This window comes from Trachemys scripta, chromosome 3 (assembly GCF_013100865.1).
Source record: "Trachemys scripta elegans isolate TJP31775 chromosome 3, CAS_Tse_1.0, whole genome shotgun sequence".
Taxonomy (NCBI): Eukaryota; Metazoa; Chordata; order Testudines; family Emydidae; genus Trachemys; species Trachemys scripta.
The window spans coordinates 141,483,158-141,504,572 of NC_048300.1; the positions used below are offsets into that span (position 1 = coordinate 141,483,158).

A 21,415-nucleotide genomic window follows, 5' to 3' on the forward strand; every position below is an offset into this window, starting at 1 on the left:
AGGGCAAAGCGCGCTGCCCAGTATTCCGGGCTCTGCACCGCCACGCGCACCCAGCCCCGTCCGCGGTGCCCGCCCCCTGACCCCGCGTGCCAGTCACTTCTGGCTCCCGGCTCGAAGGCGCTGGCCCGAGCGGTGGCTACCGTCAGCCAATAGGCGTGCGGGATACACAGCGCTGCCGCCAATCCCTTGCGCTCTTGTTTCGGTGTGAGCACTCAGCAGCCGATCCCTGTCCTGCCCCCAGCCCTGGGCTGTAGCCGTGGCTCCGCTCGGGCGGTCTGAGCCACCTGGCAGCCTGGCCCTGAGTGGGAGTCACTGAGAATGAGTCTTCGCGCCGCGCAGCTCGCGTCCCGCCGACCCTGTCCGAGCCCTTTCATCTAGCGACTGGTGAGGAGGAGCAGAGTCCTGCCGATGTGTCGGGCGGCGGCGACCGGTTCCCGGGGCGGGGGGACAGAACAAGGCGAGAGACAGACAGACAGAGCGGGAGAGGCAGCCAGGGGGCGGAGCTGGCCGGGAGGCGGAGGGGGGGCCCGAGGGGAAAGGGACGCGAACTCTCCCAGGAGACAGAGTCATAGGCGGGTGTGAGGGGACGAGACTCGGGGATAGAGTCACAGAGGAGAACGGACAGACAGACGGACAGGCGGGGCCGCCGCACAGCTGCGAAGGAGAGCAGTGCGAGCTCTCCCCTGTCAACCCCCCTCGCCACAGGAGCCTGAGTGGGGACGTGTGTGCACCGTGTCCCAGACACATACCCCTGCCTGCCACTGACGCTTTGAAACCCCTTAAAGAGACCACAGGAGGGATCTGGGCAGCTGTCCTTCTCCCGACAGACAGAAGTCCTCTTCCTTTCGTGGGCTCTCGCGTTATTTATTTTAGACCTTTTGGCAGTGGCCTCCAGTGATGTTGGCTTCAAACCCGGTGTACAGAAATATTCTTGGCAAAGTACCAAAGTGATGAAACTTTTTAATAGAGTTCAAAGAACCGGTGACCTTTCTGGGTTGTCCTGGTGCTCTACCACCTTTTCTTTAGTTTGGTCTCACTCCTCTTTCCACTGAGGAGATTGGCGTAGCTGCCAGTCTTGATACAAATCACCCACCTTTTAAATAATAAAGAATGCATTTCAGATAAAAGTTTCCTAATAACAGATATTTGGCAGAGCGTGTACTGAATTTAATAGATTCGTAGATTCTAGGACTGGCAGGGACCTCGAGAGGTCATCGAGTCCAGTCCCCTGCCCGCATGGCAGGACCAAATACTGTCTAGACCATCCCTGATAGACATTTATCTAACCTACTCTTCAATATCTCCAGAGATGGAGATTCCACAACCTCCCTAGGCAATTTATTTATGAAATGCACACTTTAAGTGGTAAATCCACCAAATAATTTTAAATTCAATGAAATGTTGAAAAAAGTATTGTTGGTTCACCAGAATACATTATAAGGTGTGAACATTGTTTGACACATAGAGCTAAATCAAGGATCCAGCGCATGGTTCCAGTAAATGAGGGGAGAGGGGGAAGTTGTAGTGCATGTGTGCATGTATGTGTTTGAATACACAATATTAAGTCTGAATAATTTTGACCATTTCCAAATGCACCACATGCAACATTCCTTTTTATATTTAAAAGGCTTCAGCATCTGTATTTTATTAGTTCTGACAAATGGATTCAATTTGTGTAAAATTGAGTCATTTCAAGAGACTTTGGTAAAGTCAATTAAATAATTGTGCTCCATTTTGATGTTTTATTTTGTTATGAGTTAAGTACAGACCTTTCTCTTTATGGTATTCATTAACAATGATGAGATTAACAGCGTGACTAATGAACATTGAACAAGTGGGCTAGAGCTGCTGGATTTCCTTCCCTCCTCCTCCCTCCCTTCTGCAGCAGTAAAGACAGAGGAAGGAGAAGTTATATCAAATGAGTTGCATGGTGCCAAAAACTAATTGTAGCATGTTATCCTGGTGTTTGTGTTTGGGTTATGATTTATTTATATGTGATAGCTTTGAGTTAGAACAGCTCTATATCATGATAAAAATGTTCCAATGTAATGTCAGGACACGCACTGTGATTTATTTATTTATTTTTGTGCCCATTTGCAACTCTGTTCACTTACAAATGGGCTCTCTAACATTTTCCCAGATTTGGTGTCATTTTTTGAGGAAGTTTCAATAGCTACATGTGTAATGTTCATGTTACTTGATGTTTGAACAACCACTTATACCACCCTAAAGAGACCCAGCAGGACGACGCTTCTGTGTAATGAAGCAGTTTTGATGGCGATCATACTACTATAATATGGAAGACAATTTTAAAGATTATGCAAACATTTTTTTATATTAAAAATTGGCTAAACATTAAGACCTTTTCTTTGGACCAGAGAGTATCAAGATATGTATTATGTTCATTCTGAAATCATTTTATTTGAGCTTGAATTATTCACTGGAATAATTATTACTTTGGAAAGAGTTTACAATTATAGTGAAATACTAGAAAATGTTTTGAGAACTAAAACCTAGCTAAATTAAATAATAATAATAATAATAATAATAATTAGAATTTTAGAAGTCTGAGACACTTAAATAAAAAAGCAAATTTGTGGGAGTCTGGACTCATGAAGAATGAGATTTAGGTCTGGGTCTTGATCCCTTGTTCCTTAGGTTGGTAGGGATTTGGAACATTGCAGAGGCTATCAAGGAGAAAAGCAACATGCTGCTGTTCCTTTCCTTGGGGCTAGATGTTCTGCCTCTACAGCACGCCCAGTGTTTGCCAAAATAAGAGATAAAAATTAAACTACAGAATAATTAGATGCTAAAGTGAGTGAATGTAATACGTTTCATTAGTGTCTAGCCCAAAGTGTAATGATCTTAATCTTTAGTATACTGAAATGTTTCTGCCATCTTCCAAATTATAACAGGTATGCTTTCTATCCAAATTGCTTCAACTTTTTCTTCCTTCTCTAATGTTAAATTATAAATGACTTTCAACACTTTGCATGAACAGGAAGAATTTGAAGAGATACTGTTTATCTATATGTAAGTTATTCATATTTTCTTTAATCATGACAACTCTTAGGTTAGTTCTGAAAGTCATCTTGAATGTCAGACCCGAAGAAGAGCGCTCTGAAAGCTTGTCTATTTCACCAATGGAAGTTGGTCCAATAAAAGCTATTACCTCACCCACCTTGTCTCTGTAATATTTTGGGACTAACAGAGCTGCAACAATACTGCAAACAGAGTTTCAAACCTCATTTTCTGTTCAAGAATTTTAGTGCATTCGTTGAAATATTGTTTTAAATGTTTCAACTGTGTACTGTGTGTCTTGTTAGATGCCCTGCAGATCAGAAATGTTACTGTAACTTGTGCCTAACATAAAACAGGACTTGAAATATTTACCTGACACTGCTACCCCAAGAACTAAATTGTCTAGCTAATCTCTCTCTCACTCTCTCTTTTGTTTTTTTTAAACATATAGTGCTCGTTGCTGTGTTATTTAAGCACTTATTAGCTAGGGTGAAAAATAATTGTGCCACAGTGCTCCCAGAACTATCTCCCTGCAATTCAAGAGAACAAAAGTTTGGTGATATTTGTAATATTGTCAATCACTTTTCTGATTAATACACTCTCATGGTTTTATGCTTTTTGCTTCACTTCACATGGTCCTTTCTTTTCTTGCGTGATTTCCGGTATTTGTTTTAACCTACTTACCTCTCTCCTTTGTACTCTGTATTGTGTTCTCTACGTTCTCCCTAACTTTCTGTCTTTCTCTTCCTAATCTCCCCTCAAATCTTTCTCTCTTAATATCATATTCTGTTTAACTTATCCCATCAGTCCCTAACCCTCTCTCTCCTGCACATGCAGCCACCCCATTTCCTTGTCACAGATTCTTTACACGCTGCATATTATTATAGATTAATTTTGTGAATACCTTTGGGGTTAAATTGCTTAAAGGCTGCTTTAAATTTACATTAAATTGTTACACAAGATTTAATTTATTGATTATCTTTAGATGATATTTGACCTTTGATTAGAGCTTTTTGTGGTGAAAAATTGCCTTTAATATGTAAAGATAGTGAAGAGAGAGAACAGGAAAAAATTCTGAGTAATGATAACCATGGCCTTGATCTTGCAAACACATACATAACTTTGCTCACTGGAGCAGTCTCACTGTTATCTACTTTGAAAAGTGACAATCAAAAATGGACCAGACTTTCTGTGTGCAATTCTGATAAAGAACTGAGTCAATTGTTGGCTGGAACTCCAGCAATTTTATTCATCTTTTCCTCTACCCAAAAAGTTCTGATGACATACAGAGCTCTGCAGTTCAGGAGAAGGAATTGAGGTTGGGAGAATGCGCACCCTTTAGAGTGTCTGATATAAGATGGTGAATGACAGTGCTTGTGTGCTGCCTGATTCACAAGGCTTTGAAATACTCCCACATGCTTGTTGCCATTAGGCAACTCTTGAGGGGCAATAGTTGTAAGATCTCTCTTCTTCACATGGGCTGTCGCGGAGTCTAGTGAGAGGATCTGTGCCCCTCGTAGACAGCGCAATGTTGACAGAAGAATTTCTCCCACTGACATAGCTACCGCTTCCCGGGGAGATGGATTAACTACACTGATGGGAGAAGTTCTATTAGAAGTGTAGGAGCATCTTCATTAAAGTGCTACAGCAGTGCAGCTGCACTGCAGTAGCACTTTAATGAAGACAAGTCCTCAAAGTCTTTGCTGTGGGTAAGAATTTAGAAACAATCCTGCAATATAAACTATAAAACACCTTCATGATACTCTTGCTCCTCGTTCTTTTTAATTCCTCCTCTCTTTGCTGCAAACTATTTTCTGTAACGAAAGAGTATGTTAAAATTGGACGTTGCTCTTCAAAAAGAGTTAACACTGACATTCCAGGCCTTTTGTAACAACAAAATATTTTTTTTTTTTAAAAGGCATGGGGTTTTAGTTTTTATTGAAAGAATAACAAGCTCAAAAATTGCAGGTTTAAAAAAGAAAAAAGGCTAGTGTTATAACACAAAATAATGATCAAAAGAGAAATATAGTCAGAGGTCATAGGACAGAAAGAGAAATAGACCACGGCTTATGCACCATACAAAAACAGAATTACAAAACAACACCACACACTTGTGCTATTTCCCTGCCCTCTGTCCATTTCCAATATGTTTGCTGCTTAGATTCTGATTCTCTGACTGGGAATCTATGTGGGTAGACTCCCGCATCTGTGCAGAGCCCCATTGCAGTCAATAGCGTTTCACATAGGCTTGAGGATCAGTTGCTGTATTGAGGCCTTAATTTAGAAACTCTTTTGGCTTGGGGACCTGTTATGTTTAAAAAAAAATTCTATAGAATTCCTAACCTGTTTTTGAGCACTATAATAATATAACTGTTTGCTTTTATTGATCTATTAATATTTGCCTTGGAGAGACATACGATCTTGTGCCTCATAAAACACCCAAGAGGTGTATTAATGCACTAATAGTGCATGCAATCCTGTTTGTAATGCTGTAATAAAGGAGGGCTGAACTAACTTACATGAAAATAATTCTGTAGTCTCAAAACTCTGTACTTTTGCAGCAAATGTAATCAGAATAGAATTAGTTTAATGGTTTCAGAGTAGCAGCCGTGTTAGCCTGTTTAATGTAACTCACTGCTTGTCGCTTGGTTTCTTGTTATGCAATATTGTACGTGGCTTCCTAGCCATGTAGTTTTGCTTTCCTTTTTTAATATCTGGTCTGCTTGTCCACAGTAAGTCTGTGTCTGTCTCTGTTGATTTTTCTGTCCCCTTCTCCCCCCCTCCCTTTTTTAAAAATAAAAATTCTGCATCTTTTCCTGTTTTCCTTACCCTCGGTGCTATTTGAGATGTGCTTGGCCATAGAACTTTCCATGTGTGGGCTGTAATATAAAAGCTGGCAATGACATTATAGTTTGTCAATTTTGTATTGATGCCATCATATGGAATGCAATGCTGTGTACAGTCATAGCACTAATTATAAACTTTGAAGAATTCTTTGGAGCATAGTGAAGGAGAGGGAAAATGCAGGGTTTTCATAGACATGTCAAAGCTAAAGCTTTTTATATGTATATTTTTTCCCTTTATCATTTTTGAACCAAGGTCCAATATTAAAGTATGACATTAGATTAATTATAATACTTAGCTTTTCTGTAATGCATTTCATCTGTAGATCTCAAAATGCTTTATAAAGAAAAGTAAGTATTATAAAAGAGCACTTATCTCAGTATCTTTGCAGAGTGTAGTTTCATATTTCTAGTATATCATTTTTGGCAGCTGTCCTGGTTCTCAAACACCTCTTCCACTTCCTTGGAATAAGGAGGTAGGCTGGTGCCCATTGAATGAAGACTTCCTTATCAATATCTAATACTGGATCAGTTCTCTTATGCATATCATTCTAAAAAGGATGACTGTAGAACACTCCCACATCAAAGAGAAGGGTAAGGGGTGACTTGATCACACCCTATAAGTACCTATATGAGGAACAAATATTTGATAAGGGGCACTTCAGTCTAGCAGATAGAGGTATAACATGATCTAGTGGCTAGAAGCTGAAGCTAGACAAACTCAGACTGGAAATAAAGTCTACATATTTTAACAGTGAAGATAACTAACCATTGGAGCAGTTTACCCAGGGCTGTGGTGGATTCTCCATTACTGGCAATTTTAAAATCAAGATTGTGTGTTTTTTCCTCAAAGATGTGCTGTAGTTCAAATAGCCTGTGTTATACAGGTGTTCAGACTAGATGATCACAATGATTCCTTCTGGGCTTGGAATCCTATGAATATCCAATGCAGAACTGAATTTGTCTGCACCTCGGGTCTAGCACCGGGTCTCTTGGTAGACTGTCCAGATAGTGTGTCATATAGAACATGGTGAACAAATGTAAATTGGATTGCTGCAATTTCTTTTGATTTATGAAATATTTCTGAATGTTACTGTTAAATAGAGCAGAGTGAATAATTCATAGTGAATAACTTATTAAAAATGTACTCTGTTCTTGAATTTTCCACAAGCAGTTTATTTTTCTTAATATTACTTGCTATTCGAAATTATTTAGCAAATACGCTCTGCACAGGTTTGGTCTGTAGATTAGTTTATTCCCAATAAATTTGTTATATTTAATATTTGAGGGATTATTTAATTTTGGGCACATTTCACATGAGATCGTTTGGATTAATACTGTTTATTTAGAATCATGTTTCTGCTGCAAGTCACATTTGAGCTCAGAATTCATTTTTTGCAAATGTTCTATAACAATTGCTTTCTGTGAGTATTTTTGCCAGTAAGATGATGGAGAGGGATAAGGACAAGGATTGGGAATTGGGATATCTGTGTTCTGTTCCTGGTTCTTCCAGAATCCTACTGTGTTGACATTGGGCAAAAGATTTAACCTGTTTTCCTGTCTGTAAAGTGGTGATATTACTTCCCTACTTCACAAAGTGATGGGCAGCTAAGTTCATTAATGTTCTGGGATATGCAGAGCTGTGATGAATGCTATAGCTCAGTGCTTCTCAAGGTTGGGCCGCTGCTTGTTCAGGAAAAGCCCCTGGCGGTCCGGGCCGGTTTGTTTACCTGCCGTGTCCGCAGGTTTGGCTGACTGTGGCTCCCGCTGGCCGCGGTTCGCCGCTCCAGGCCAGTAGGGGCTGCGGGAAGCGGCGCGGGCCGCGGGATGTGCTGGCTAAGAATGTGACGTTTGTGCTGGAGAAGGTTGATGTTTTAAAGTTTGTGTGTTGTGGGGTTTATTTTGTTTTTTTGTTTAGCTTGAATAGGAGTTCAAATTCAGATTGAACAGCAGTTTTAATTTTCCTGAGTGGTGTATGTAGGTCACTGACTATTCTAATTGATTATGTACTTATCTGAATGTTTGGGATGGTTTTTGGTTTTGAATGCTTGTTGTTTGTACTCATTTCAAAAACAAACAAAACGCAATGCTATAGTGTCTGGCAGCCATGGATATTTCCCATAATTAAGGAACCTTCTTAGTCTGACTGGTCAGATGCTTGAAAATTAATCATTTGAATCTTGAAATTGAATTTTTTTCCTTACTCACATTTATTTTTTCCTCTGTGAGAATAATTTTTTGAGTCCTTTGCTAAAAGAAATTAAACAGCAATCTTCTCCCCTTCCCCAAACACGTTTAAAGAATGACATGTATTTTGTATGTGGATGTAGATTATGGCCCAGTTTACCTTTAAAGTTTTTACTGTTCTTTTAATCCATAAATTATTTAAATCGTTTGGATAATCAAGGGGGCTGTTGAGTGATTCAGCCAACTGGAGTAACTGTGGGGAAGTGATTGAGAAGTTTCATATTTTTACAGGAATCAAGTTGGGCTTTTATGATATATGGAGACATCAATGCAATAGATAACAAAAAATTGGGCCTACCAACATTCAATGTTTCTCATATCTATTAAAAAAAAAAAACAAAACCCCAAACCCACAAACAAGTACGGTCTTGGTATAAAAGTCTATTGAATGTTGCATAATCCTTATGTGTCTCTTTCTTCTTTTATCCCTTTTCTTGCAGGTCTCCCTTGCAATTATGGAGATTTAGAAGAATTAGACAGTGTGGAGGGGGAGCCCTCCTCCCCACTCCTTTGATTCTTGGAATTTTCTATGGACAGTAACAAGATTTTTGTTGTATAAAATGGAGAAATATGACTTTAAAATATAAATTTATATTTATAAATATTTATATTTTTTGATTAAGTGCCAAGCATAACTGCATGAAGATTCTCATAGCTGCTGTATAAAACTGAATTTAAGTACTAGGAGTCATGAATTTCCTGTAGCACTGTATTGTGTCATAAAAAGGGAGTGCCTTAGCATTCATACTGGCTCCTCCTCTTAATGAGGGAGCAGTTTCAGAAAGGTGAGAATGAATTCTATCCTGCCTGACTGCACTCTGAAGTGTCACTCCCTGCAGCATGCTTTAGATATTATTTCTGTAGTTACCAGAGGAAGTGAAGGCCAGATCAAGGCCTTTCTCTCTTCTTACTGCTACAATTCAGCAACCCTAAAGGATACCTTTGGCAGGAATGTCCTCCATCTTGCTTCATCCTGTGGTAAGAAAGGCGTGCTAGATTGGCTGGCAGACACCAAAGGAGTGGATTTATTGGCAAAAGACAAGGAGTCTGGATGGACAGCTTTGCACAGAGGCATCTTTTATGGACACATTGACTGTGTTTGGTCATTGCTGAAGGTCGGTATCTGACTTTATGTATTGCACACTAATTTTTTTAATATGTTTGAGATGTGTGATGCATGAACTTGTATCAAAATGCCTTTTCCTCTTTCAAAATTTCACTCAAGGTGTGACTTTTAAACTGATTGAGCTAAACTAGTACAAAACTCTTTGTGGACACTGCTTAATTCAATTTAAACCTGAACTGCATTGATTTTAGTTTAACTTGATTCCTTGTTTTTAATAACAATTAAGCCAATTTGAAGTTAAACCTGTGCATCTTGGAATATAGATGGGATCTCAAGTGTTGTTCTTGTAAGTGACTCCACAGGAGCTGACCCCTGAGCCTGTGAGGAATCCTGTTGAAGTCAATGGGCTGCATGTGTTTCCATTTACTTGGAAACTCTTGCAGGGTAGAGATCTTAACAAAACAGTCTGGGTTTAGATTTGGCACCAAATTTTGAATTTCTGTAAAAATAAGCGTTTACCAAATATCTAACGGAAATGTTTCCATGACACTCTAAAAGTAGTTAAATGGAAACAGTACTTACACATTTTTGAGCTACAGATACCTGATTTGTTAACATTTTATTAGTAGTACATGAAAGTGAAATTAACTAGAAGCTGATTGTAAGGTTGGGCTTTAGCTCTGTCCCACTTATCTCTTTAGCCAGTCACTGACCAGATAGACACCAGGGATCTCTGCCCTACTTACTTAAGGTATTACACTGGCTGATCATTGCTAGCCTTATCTGTTCTCAGCTGGCAGACTAACAAAAATAGTTGTGGCTCCAACATTTTTAATTTTAGAAGTTTTGGTGTTTTTAAAATGCCTGTTTCACGTGCCACTTTACTTTCATCTTGAGCATTCTTTCCTTGGAACATTTCCAAGTAGTATGTTTCTCAACACTGTCTAATGACCTCTCGCTAACTTTTTAGAGTGTCTGAGATTCATTACTGGAGAACTTTAAAACTTTTTCAGTATAGGTGGTGTCCCATCAAGCTGCTGTTTTTTGTTGTTGTTTTGTGTGTGTGGTGACTTGCTTCTCTTTGCCCCAGAAACTGTATAGCAATAGCTGCACTAAAATATATATACTTCTTCCTTTGACATCTTCAGAACTGCTTCCAGGGCTAAAATGAACTCTTTTGGGGAGCTAATCATGTTAGATCAGTCCAGCAAATATTTGAATAATTCATCCAAAGATGAAATCTGTTAGTCTTCCAGTGTTAGAGACTGCAGCCTTTGCAGGAATGAACAAAAGACCCCAAAAGACAGTTTGAAGTGCAGACTGACCTCTGAAGAATTCTTTTAGTTCAGAGTCCAGATTGCTATGTGTTTGAATATGCACACCAATCACACCCCCACCCCCTCAAAAAGTTACACAGCCCTCATCTTATTAGTGAAAATGACTTGATCAGCTATCCTTTAAATAAAAAAATAATAACCAACAGTGTGTGTGTTTGTTAGTGGGGTGGTGTATCTTCAGCCATTGTTTTCTTTCCTGTTTGTTTTTTCCTCACACACCTTCCTATTAGTAAACCAACGTTCATAGAGAAAATATTCCAATTAACAAGTAAAAATAGAGTATTTGTAAATTATTAAAGAGCAGCTCCACTTCCATCACAAACACTTGCTACCATTGGTGAAGGTGCCCAACAGTAATAATAATGCCTAGCTCTTGCATAGTACTTTTTCATCAGTAGATTTAAAAGCACAATAGGGAGACCTGTTTGCCTATTTTCAACTGAGGGAGTCAGTGCCAGTTCCGTGTTTTTCACTGTATGCAGAACAGTAGTTATTGTTGAAGCTTGTCCAGTTGATCCTTTTTGTAGACTTATTTTGGTATCATAAGTCCATTTCACTTGTCCCTGATTATTATTTATTGAGATTAAATCCATCTTTAGACTGTCCTGGAATGTAAAGGATTTATTAGCTTCTCAAATGTAAAATTACACTGAGGTCACCTAAGAATATTTATCATATTCATTTCTTTACTAGCTGTGAAATGAGGAGTGATAAGTAATATTCATACTAGGTGTTTTTTCCTCTTTCAGCGTGGGGTTAGTTTATACATACAAGATAAAGAAGGCTTATCTGCCTTGGACCTTGTGATGAAGGACAGACCAGCCTATGTAGTATTCAAGAAAACGGGTAGGGCATCAAATGAATACAGATATTCCTATAGGATGTATACTGCTATTAACATATAAATTTGTGTGCATGTGTAGACAGTACTATCTGTTTCTAATTATGACTGAATTACATCCGTCATGGTTTTCACCAGCGTTAATAGATTAAATGAATTCCCTAGCAGCCAGTTTTATAATTTTGTATCTGTTTTTTTTAACCTTCAAAACAGTTTATTGCAACTTCTTTATAATTTTTAAAAAAGTAAACTAATTCTAGTCACTGGCAAGGTATTGTTATAGCTAAGTAATGTGATCTGCTAATTTGAGTACACCAGAACTTTCTTAAGACACTGTTAAGTTTAAAATCTTCTTTGAATATACTTCCAGGTCTGTGTTACTAATATCCCTTTGAATTATTCTAATTGAATTTTAAAAATCTAACCTGCTTTTTCCTATTGACGCTCCACTTGGGCTTTTTTCCCCATTTCAGTCAGCTTTTGGGCAATGAAAATAGTTTTGTCAGTTTCCTTTGCTAGTCAATTAAATTTTTGATTGCTGTAATATTTCATTGCACAAATATAACTTAGGTTTTTTTGGTAGAAGAAATGTATGCAACCTAAATTCTGGGCTGACATTACCTTATGTTCTATTTATTAAACACTATTTCATCATTATGTTTTCATATTTAGTTGATTTTAAAATATTAGTGATTACTTTACAATCATGCTTTGTATCTTTAGATAAAATATAAACTTAGTGTTGGATCAGAACTGATTTGACTTTCTTATCTGTTTGTCAGAGGGAAATAAGTTAAAGTTCACATTCTAGTATCACGGTAATTACAGCTGAGAGGGTACTCTTATTTCCACAGCTCTAAACTATATACATTTAGAAAAAAAGTGTCTTTTGAGTTGAAAGTTCTTGTTGTTGGTCTAGAATATAAATTAACTGAGAAGATTTGAAGAAAATCTATTTAGCAGTTAGAGTTCAAGCATAATTTTTTTTATATATATATATATATGTGGAAGACAAAACTTGCATACCAATTAAGGTAGTTTGTGCAGTCTTGTATTGCAGACTTGACATGTAAATAGTTCTTACTGATGAATGTGTGCTCTGTGAAGTTGGACAAATATTGTGAGAAATATATGAACAAGAGACATAATGTACAGGACATGCAATATGATAAAATATTTAATGGTTAATCATTCTAAATTCTCAAAATCTTTTTTTTAAAATGTACCTTTAAAATAGAATTTACCTAGTTTCTTCAAATTTTATTTTTAAGTGGATTAACATGTATACTGTTCTAGTTCACATTTATATCGGAGATGGAGTTAAATTAATGCAACTCTCACACAGATGTAGTAGATATTGCAGATGGAATTTGTCCTTTGAATTTTAGATCCCACAGATGTCTACACTTGGGGAAACAACATAAATTTTACCTTGGGTCATGGTGGTCAACAGAGCAAACATCATCCTGAATTGGTGGATCTATTTCCTAGAAATGGAGTCTATATAAAACAGGTATTCTGAAAAAAACAGATGAATAACCCATATACCATCATGAGTCGGATTCTTTTTCCACAGAGAAATAATCTAAATATTGGAGCTGATCTTGCTGCCCTTTCTCATATAACAGTACTATTTTAGTCATTGAAACTGCTCCTGGGATTAAGTGCTCCTGGATTATTTTCTCTTCAGTACACAGATCAATGGCTCCCAACTCTTTTTGGATGCATAGATACCATGGCGATGATGTAAAATGTTGGATTGACTTCTGATTTGAAATCCAGAATAAATTCCTAGCTTTGTAAATGGAATCTGTTTTCAACAACAGATTATAATATTAAATAATTCCATGCAGGAGCATGGTGCTTTTGTAGTTTCCGGTGCCATATAGACAATGAATTGAAGATGGACAGTGTACTAGTTTGATATACATTGTGTTGTGTCTTCTGTGTGGATCGACTGTATTTCCTCAGTGAAGGCAGCATATTTGCAAAGTAATTTACAAAAATGATAAAATGCTGCCCCTCAAACTGTAACTGTATATATCTTTTGCAGGTGGTGCTTTGTAAATTTCATTCGGTGTTCCTTTCCCAGAAAGGACAGATTTACACTTGTGGACATGGTCAAGGAGGACGCTTGGGTCATGGTGACGAACAAACATACCTGGTATCTTTTTAAATATAGTCTAGCACAAAAAAATCTTGTTTAATGAAGTCTGAGACTGCAAATCTGAAACATCTTCCCAAGTGCACCATCAAAGTTCTAATATTTTGTTCAGTTGTAGGTTATTTTTAACAATGACAGTCTTTGTTCAGAAATTATTTACAGAGGAAGACTTTATATTTAAAATGGATTTTTATTGAAACTGATCAGTACATATTTTTTCATTTGAGTAGTACATAGTTGCATTATGCAAATCAATGAATAAAAACTTTAGAATTCAGTTTGGTGCTGTGTGTGTCAGTCTTCATGAAAACTTCAGGGCTTTGTACTGACCACCAGCAGTATGTACTTATTTTACATGAAATGACATCATTTTAAAATTTTCTGAGAAACCTGAGAGTGGAACAATTTATGAGAGAAATTGCAAGTGTATGTATATGTGTGTACGTATGTATATATTATAAAGTTGTGTTTTGTAAAGACATTATTGCCTAGAATTTGGAATAACCAGATGAATTATGAATGGCAAGCCATAAATGACTGATTTAGGTCTCAACCAAGTACCAATGCCATCATTTGACCACTTCACCTATATTCTGTAAATGTCACACATTTAAAAAAGAAATAGTTGAGTTTTTTTAATCTCTCCATTTATAACGCCAAGCTTCTTTAGTATCATAGAATATCAGGATTGGAAGGGACCTCAGGAGGTCCTCTAGTCCAACCCCCTGCTCAAAGCAGGACCAATTCCCAACTAAATCATCCCAGCCAGGGCTTTGTCAAGCCTGACCTTAAAAACCTCTAAGGAAGGAGATTCCACCACCTCCCTAGGTAACCCATTCCAGTGCTTCACCACCCTCCTAGTGAAAAAGTTTTTCCTAATATCCAACCTGGACCTCCCCTACTGCAGCTTGAGACCATTACTCCTTACTCTGTTAGTACTATGAATCAATTTACAGACATCTGATGGAAAGCCCTGAAGGCTTTGATATTTTGGAGATTGATACTATTATCGAGAAACCTTATATATGTAATTGATCTTAAACAAAAAACCGTTTGTGTGTGTGTGTGTGTGTGTGTGTGTGTTTTCCGCCCCCACCCCCATTTGAACATTGGCCGAAACAGCATTTCTAATCAGGGCTAGAAGCAAGTGGCTTTTGGAAACCTGTGATTCTCCTCTTTTCTGTGGGATTGAGAGATAATGGACCTCAACTCTTATGGCACCACTGTAATTTTGGAGGAAAAATACGTATTTAGGAGAAAGAAGGAAGCCTTTTTCTATCAGGGTAACTTCAAAAAAGAAACACACACGCGCCACTAATTGTGACTATTGAAAACTGCTCAGATGTTTTGAAGCGTTAGATTTAATTCCTGAGTAGATTGCAGGTGATCTGTTCTAAAGGTACATGCTAAAAGTATTTTGTCATATTAATCTTCTTTCCATGTGATATACAATGTGTAATATATCAAACAATAATTACACAATTCTATACCTTTTTAAATGAGTTTTCTTTTGCATTTCTATTTTTGGTGTGGGTTTTTTGGTGTGATTTGGTGATGAGGTGTGTGCATGGTTTTTTTAAAAAATTATCTCTCGGTACAGAAATGAGTGTTTTAATGTCTTCAACACTTGGTCAATTTGTACTAGGTTCCAAGACTTGTGGAAGGTCTAATTGGCCATCAGTGTTCCCAGGTAGCAGCAGCTAAGGATCATACCGTTGTTTTAACAGAAGATGGATATGTTTACACCTTTGGCCTAAATACTTACCATCAATTGGGTATTCTTCCTCCTCCTACTAACTGCAGTGTTCCCAGACAGGTAATAATAACTGCTTAGCTAGTACTTGGACCTTTTCCTCACTGAGAGTGAAATGTTAAGATCATATTGATGTCTATATGTAAACTTTGTAGGGATAATTCAGTGGAACATGGGGTCAAATAAAACCATCTTCTCCAATTCATTAGCACATAATCTCAATGTTAAATAATTGTGTTATGTAATCAGATGGTTTGCCTGTCTGTGCTCTGCTTGAGTTCTAAGCTTATAGAACAGGGTCGGCAAACTTCGGCACGCGGCCCATCAGGGCAATCCGCTGGCGGGCCGCAGACATTTTGTTTACGTTGACCGTCTGGAGGCACAACCCCCGTAGATCCAAGCGGCCATGGTTCGCCGTTCCCGGCCAATGGGAGCTGCGGTAAGTGGCGTGGGCCACAGGGATGTGCCGGCAGCCGATTCCCACAGCTCCCATTGGCTGGGAACGGTGAACAGTGGCCACTGGGAGCTGCGGGAGGCAGTGCCTCCGGATGGTCAATGTAAATAAAATGTCTTGCGGCCCACCAGCGGATTACCCTGATGGGCTGCGTGCCGAAGGTTGCTGAGTCCTGTTATGGAAGTACTAAATCCTGTACTTGATGACTGGGCACATTTAGCACTTTTCTTGCAAAGTATATTACTCTAAAGTACTTATTTTAGTTAAATGTTTCTATTTTAAATGGAGTAAAAATAAAAATAAGTATTTACTAAGTGATATCCTGTTTCATGGATTGTTTTAGGCCACTGGATTGTGTCTTTGTAAGGTTAGGCATGCCCATTGGGTCATTGGCTTCCCCTCACTCCTCAATGCACCCATTCCCTTTTAATGTCAGAGGTTGATAGTGCTTTGGGAAAAATAGTAATAGGGATAGTAGAGTGGGAAGAGAAAAAGAAAATTTTCTGCAATGACAGTTCCTGATAGTTGTAGACAAGAAGCACAGGTTTCAAGGAGGAGAACTTGCCCAAGGTGATACCTCAGAATAAGTTATTTACTATCTCAAAGCAACTATGCATGGAAGAATTGCTTTACCTGTTACTGAAAGGAAGTGTCATCTGGAGTGAAATACAACTAGCAGCATTCAGCAGCACAGCATTACACAACAGCTAGGGAGAGGAAGTGAAGAGTAACAGGTCTAATTGAACTGGTTGAAGGATGTTGGGGGGCAGTCAGAGTTTCTCCAGGGAATGGGATTACATCTTCAATGACAACAAGTGGTCATTATCTTAATTTCACTTTCCATCTGATGGATGAAATCTAGCATCAAAATGCTCTCTTACAGCGTGCTAGGACACTGGTACATAAACAGAGTGAAGCATTCCAATAGCCACTTTTTTACAGAACTTGTATTTTTCTTTGGCTGTTTTACCTAAGTACTGAACTTAACCCTGCTTATTTCTGAAATCTGTTGATAGCCCAAGGTGGCATGGCTCTAGGTCTAGCAAAGTGGTGGTGGGCTGGGGGAGAAATAGGCTAACACTTACTGGGTTTTTCTTGTTCATCTTTGTCATTGGTGGAACAGTGTCTCAGTTAACTAACTTTTGAAATGAACCCTGCTTTTATTAATACCAAATCTTCACTGAAACTAATACAATCATTAAGAGTTTAATTAGTATGGACTTCAGTTGATAAGAAGCTGATTTATGCACATCAAATTTATTTGCTTGGGATTTGACACTTATATGAAAATCTTTGTTTTTATATGTAGGTTCAGGCAAAAAATCTGAAAGGTAGAATGGTTATTGGAGTGGCTGCAGGCAGATTCCATACAGTGCTATGGACTAGAGAAGCTGTATATACCATGGGACTGAACGGTGGCCAGCTAGGTAAGAATCAAATAAAAATTGTCCTTTAAAAATGTTACTCAAAGTAAAAGCTGTCATCTGTTTGAGAAAAGAAGCTTAATAAGTATAACCCAACATTTATCATCCCCTTGCTCCAGAACACACACTTTTTACTGCTGTCAATGATTATTTTTATGCTTGAGGATAAGCGTGGGGCCAGTCAAATGTAGCTTTACTGTTCAAATTTATTTGGCCAACTTTCTCTTCTGTGAATCTTGTGTGGCCTATCACTGATGACTTTCAGGATACAGAATATCATTGTTTAAATTTAGAGAGACAAGGTGGGCATGGTAATATCTTTTATTGGACCAACTTCTGTTGGTGAAAGACACAAGCTTCTGAGTTACAAAGAGCTGCTCTTGCTTCTTTCAGCAACAGAAGTTGGTCTAATAAAAGATTTTACTTCATTTACCTGGTCTCTCTAATATCCTGAGACCAGCACAGCTATAACAACACTGCAAACTACATTGTTTAAATTTGTAATTTCCCAAGAGGAGTGCTTGTGTTGTGCACAGCACTGGGCACACTGTTGGCACTTCTTTATGTTCTATATCCAGCTTTCCCTGATCTGTAAATATACTATTGGGAATTACCTCAATTTTTTATCCTTACTAACTTTTTAAAAGCAAGATACATATCTGAATATGCATTGTGGCGTTTTTTGTTTACTGTTTTAGCTAAGCCATTACTAGAATTGTCTTTTATTCTTGCTTCCAGAATAAGTCTTGATTTGATGAGTTAAGATGATAGCTTATTAAACATACCATATAGCAGTGAACTTCATTTATAGTTAGGGTCTGTGTGAAATGAAATATTTTTGACATTTTAACACTTTAGAACCTCAGACAGATATTGGTGTTTAGACTGAGTTTCTCTTTCTCCAGGTTTACATCTGTGCAGATTGAAAAGTTTTGTTAGCTAATCCGGGTGCTTTGTGTTTACATGCAGTAGTATGCTGACACCATGAAGCTTAGGCACTTCTCTGGAAACTGCTTTTATTCTCGCTTGTGTAGGAGCAAGGCAACAGTGGTTAAAATTTGTATATTACTGTTGGGGAATAAAAAACAACCTTTATTGATAAGTAAATTGTCATTAATAGGAAATATTTTGAAAATATCTCATGTTCTGTTCTTTAAATTTAAGTTCATAGTGTTTCCATGCTATTTCATGGCCCTCTTATTATACCCTAATACAATTTCTGTTGCTCCAATAAGTGGGATATAGAGTAGGATTCTTGTTTTTGCTAGACCAGGAATTCTCAAACAGGGGGTTGCAAGGTTATTACATGGGGGATCGTGAGCTGTCAACCTCCACTCCAAACCCCACTTTGCCTCCAGCATTTATAATGGCGTTATAAATTAAAAACACTTTTTAATATATTTTAATGGGGGGCTTGCTATGTGAAAGAGGTCACCAGTAAAAAAAGTTTGAGAGCCACTGTGCTAGACCAATGTGGCTCAATCCTTTCTGTCACTCCTCCTGCTACAGCAGAGCCTGATGTCATAAGCCACATTGTCAGTAAAGGGAAGGGGGAGAAGGTATGGTGGTTAAATTACAACAGTGTTGTTGAAGTGAAGCTTTGTGTAAATTGTCACTCTTTCAATAACTCTGTCTTCTAACCCCCGCCAGTACTGTAAAAACAATAAGACCGAAACATTTATTTATTTTGGGGGTATATTTAACTTTGCCAGTATTTATATTAATGTCTGACTTGCACAGGTTTTTATCATTTAGACAATTTTTAGCATTTTAAATAAATTTAAATCTATTTTAATAGTTATTAACAATGTTTACTTAAGGGACTGTATCTGTGTCTCTCTATATACAATACTACCAAAGTCTTGATCAATTGAATTTGGAGCCTCTTAAGGGTTCTCCAGAAGGGGCTTTGTGGCTCTAAAATTTTCTCCACACAGTATGGTTGCCAAAGCCTGGATTTGTCTACCTGCTGGACTTGCTCACAAAATCCATTTCTTTTCTTGAGTATTTGGGGAAGAGGTGGGATGAAGGATTAGTGAATATGGTAGCACAAGGAATATTGTGATGGCTATTACTAATATATAAGGACAGTCAAATTAGCAATAATGTGGAAGACTTTTTTTTTTTTTTTTTTTTGCTTGCTATAAAATATTGTTTGAAAATAAGCACGTAGAGTTCTGGATATATTCTGGAAAAAGGCAAACAAAATAAAATAAATGTATTTATAATCTCTGAGTATCTTCATCAAGGTGACTGGCATCAATAATATGCTTAGAGATATCATCTGTAATTAATAGCTGACTTTTAGTAACGTCTAAAAATAGTTTTCTTCTTAAAAAGTAGGAAACAGGAGTGGGATTGAGTGTCTGAATCCTTCCCATTCACTCCCACCACCCATTTAGGAAAAACAAACCCTCCCTGCAACTAGGTACAAGAGCCTTTACAGAGAGGCTTGTTCAATTTCTGAACAGAGACAGTTCATGCAGCAGGAGCTGGTTTGGCACTGCCAATAACAAGTTATGGATACATGGAGGTTGTGTTGATGTGATGTGTCAACTAATATCACGGTCTTGCCATAATCAGATAAAATTGAGTTTATACAGTATAATCTGTCCTGCTAATGAACTTTCAGTTTAGTGTTGTAAGCAAGATAAATGCAGCTGTTGTTGTGTGATTATAATGGCTAAACATATTTAATTATCTTTCTATGGTCTATGATTGTGTAGATCAGAAATCCATTATCTTTTTTTCAAAGCTTCATTTTTGTGATACTGTGACTCTAAATGACAAGTACTTTTTGATTAGTTTCTGCCTAATAATAGTGAAGATGAGTTGGTAACATAGAAAAATTAAATTTTAATTGGCTTTTCAGGAATATTTATAGGAGAGAATGGGGAAGTGGTCTCAAAATCAAATGACAAATAATTATGAATCTCAAATAACATATATAGGGGGTTTGTATTTTGTTGTAGGATATTTGCTGGATCCTAATGGAGAGAAGTGTGTAACTGCTCCTCGCCAAGTCTCTGCTTTGCATCATAAGGACATCACCGTATCCTTAGTTGCTGCAAGTGATGGTGCTACAGTATGTGTTACTGAAAGAGGGGATATTTACTTGCTCGCAGACTATCAGTGCAAGAAGATGGCTTCCAAGTATGTATTTTTTCCTTTAAGGGGAAGTACAATACTCTTTTCACTCTGTTTTTTCTTTTTTCAAACTATTTCGGAAGAGATTTGGAGGAGGGATGCTCGTTTTCAAGAAGTGATATATACCTGGTCACCTTTAAAGTTTCTTCCTTGACTTCTTGAGCTTGGCTTGATATAATTGTTTATTTAGTGGAGGCATTGAAGGTTGGTCTTGTTTCTTTAATAAACAGATTTATTTTGTATTTTGAGGTGTGTAAAATAGCCATATGCTAATAGCTGAGTTAAAATACAACTGTTAAAAAGGCTTCAAGAAATTAGAGTATGTATAATTGGATACTTTCAATTACTGAATATTTAAACGAAACAAATCTGTGAAGGTTGCAGATGCAGGAAAATCAGAAGAGGGGGAAAACATTAAGAGAAGCTTCCTTTTGTTCTAGCCAAAAGGTTTACTCTTATTTTTTCCTTCCAGCAGCTGTCATTCTGAATCCTCAGTCTTATTTCTCAATTTGATGATGGTGGAGAAACTTCCATACTTATATGTAAACCCTTTTAAAATCCCTTCTAATTTAGGATAGGGAGAAGAAATTAGTCTCAAAATTTGTCAGGGTTTATTTACTTTAAATCAAAGTGACTTAAATCACTGATTTTTAGTTATTTTCCTAAAGAGAGGTTAATTCTCATTGGTTGGTATAACTATTAAAAATGTAGATTTGCAACCAAATGTAGCCTTTACATTATAGATCGGGTATCTGTGCTAACCAGGAGGTTTTCACTATATCTATACGTATTTATTTAAGCAATTATATAGCTTAACGTATATTTATTCAGATTGTTAATTTTACACTTTTTTATGTTAGACACATTTCTTTACTAGATCTTTTTTAACTTGGATTTGTGCCAATCTAAATGTAGATGGACATTGGAATTCAAATAATATGCACAAAAACAATATTTTAAGAGTTTTATTTGACCTTTAATGTGCCAGGTAGATAGGAAAGTAAGTTTATAAAAATCTGATACATTTAAAACTGATTTAATAAACAAAGGGGGATATTAACTGTAGTTACTGAATTGATAGATTTTTTTTTTCTGGTCACCATGGGCCAGATTTGTGA

At 37.5% G+C, this 21,415-nt stretch overlaps 1 protein-coding gene across 2 annotated transcripts in view; it reads left to right on the plus strand.

Moving 5' to 3' along the window:
- The first annotated feature begins 202 nt into the window (after positions 1 to 202).
- Positions 203 to 21,415, plus strand: part of IBTK (inhibitor of Bruton tyrosine kinase) — a 96,805-nt gene continuing 75,592 nt past the window's right edge. Inside the window, exons 1-8 of one of the 2 annotated variants that reach the window (XM_034766143.1) lie at positions 204 to 384; positions 8,552 to 9,226; positions 11,264 to 11,360; positions 12,744 to 12,868; positions 13,409 to 13,519; positions 15,165 to 15,335; positions 17,036 to 17,153; positions 20,123 to 20,303. In XM_034766143.1, coding sequence (XP_034622034.1) covers positions 8,903 to 9,226; positions 11,264 to 11,360; positions 12,744 to 12,868; positions 13,409 to 13,519; positions 15,165 to 15,335; positions 17,036 to 17,153; positions 20,123 to 20,303 — 1,127 coding nt within the window. In that variant the 5' untranslated portion in view covers positions 204 to 384; positions 8,552 to 8,902. Of the gene's footprint in view, positions 385 to 8,551; positions 9,227 to 11,263; positions 11,361 to 12,743; positions 12,869 to 13,408; positions 13,520 to 15,164; positions 15,336 to 17,035; positions 17,154 to 20,122; positions 20,304 to 21,415 lie in introns of both variants that reach the window. The other variant, XM_034766144.1, reaches the window with a different exon arrangement.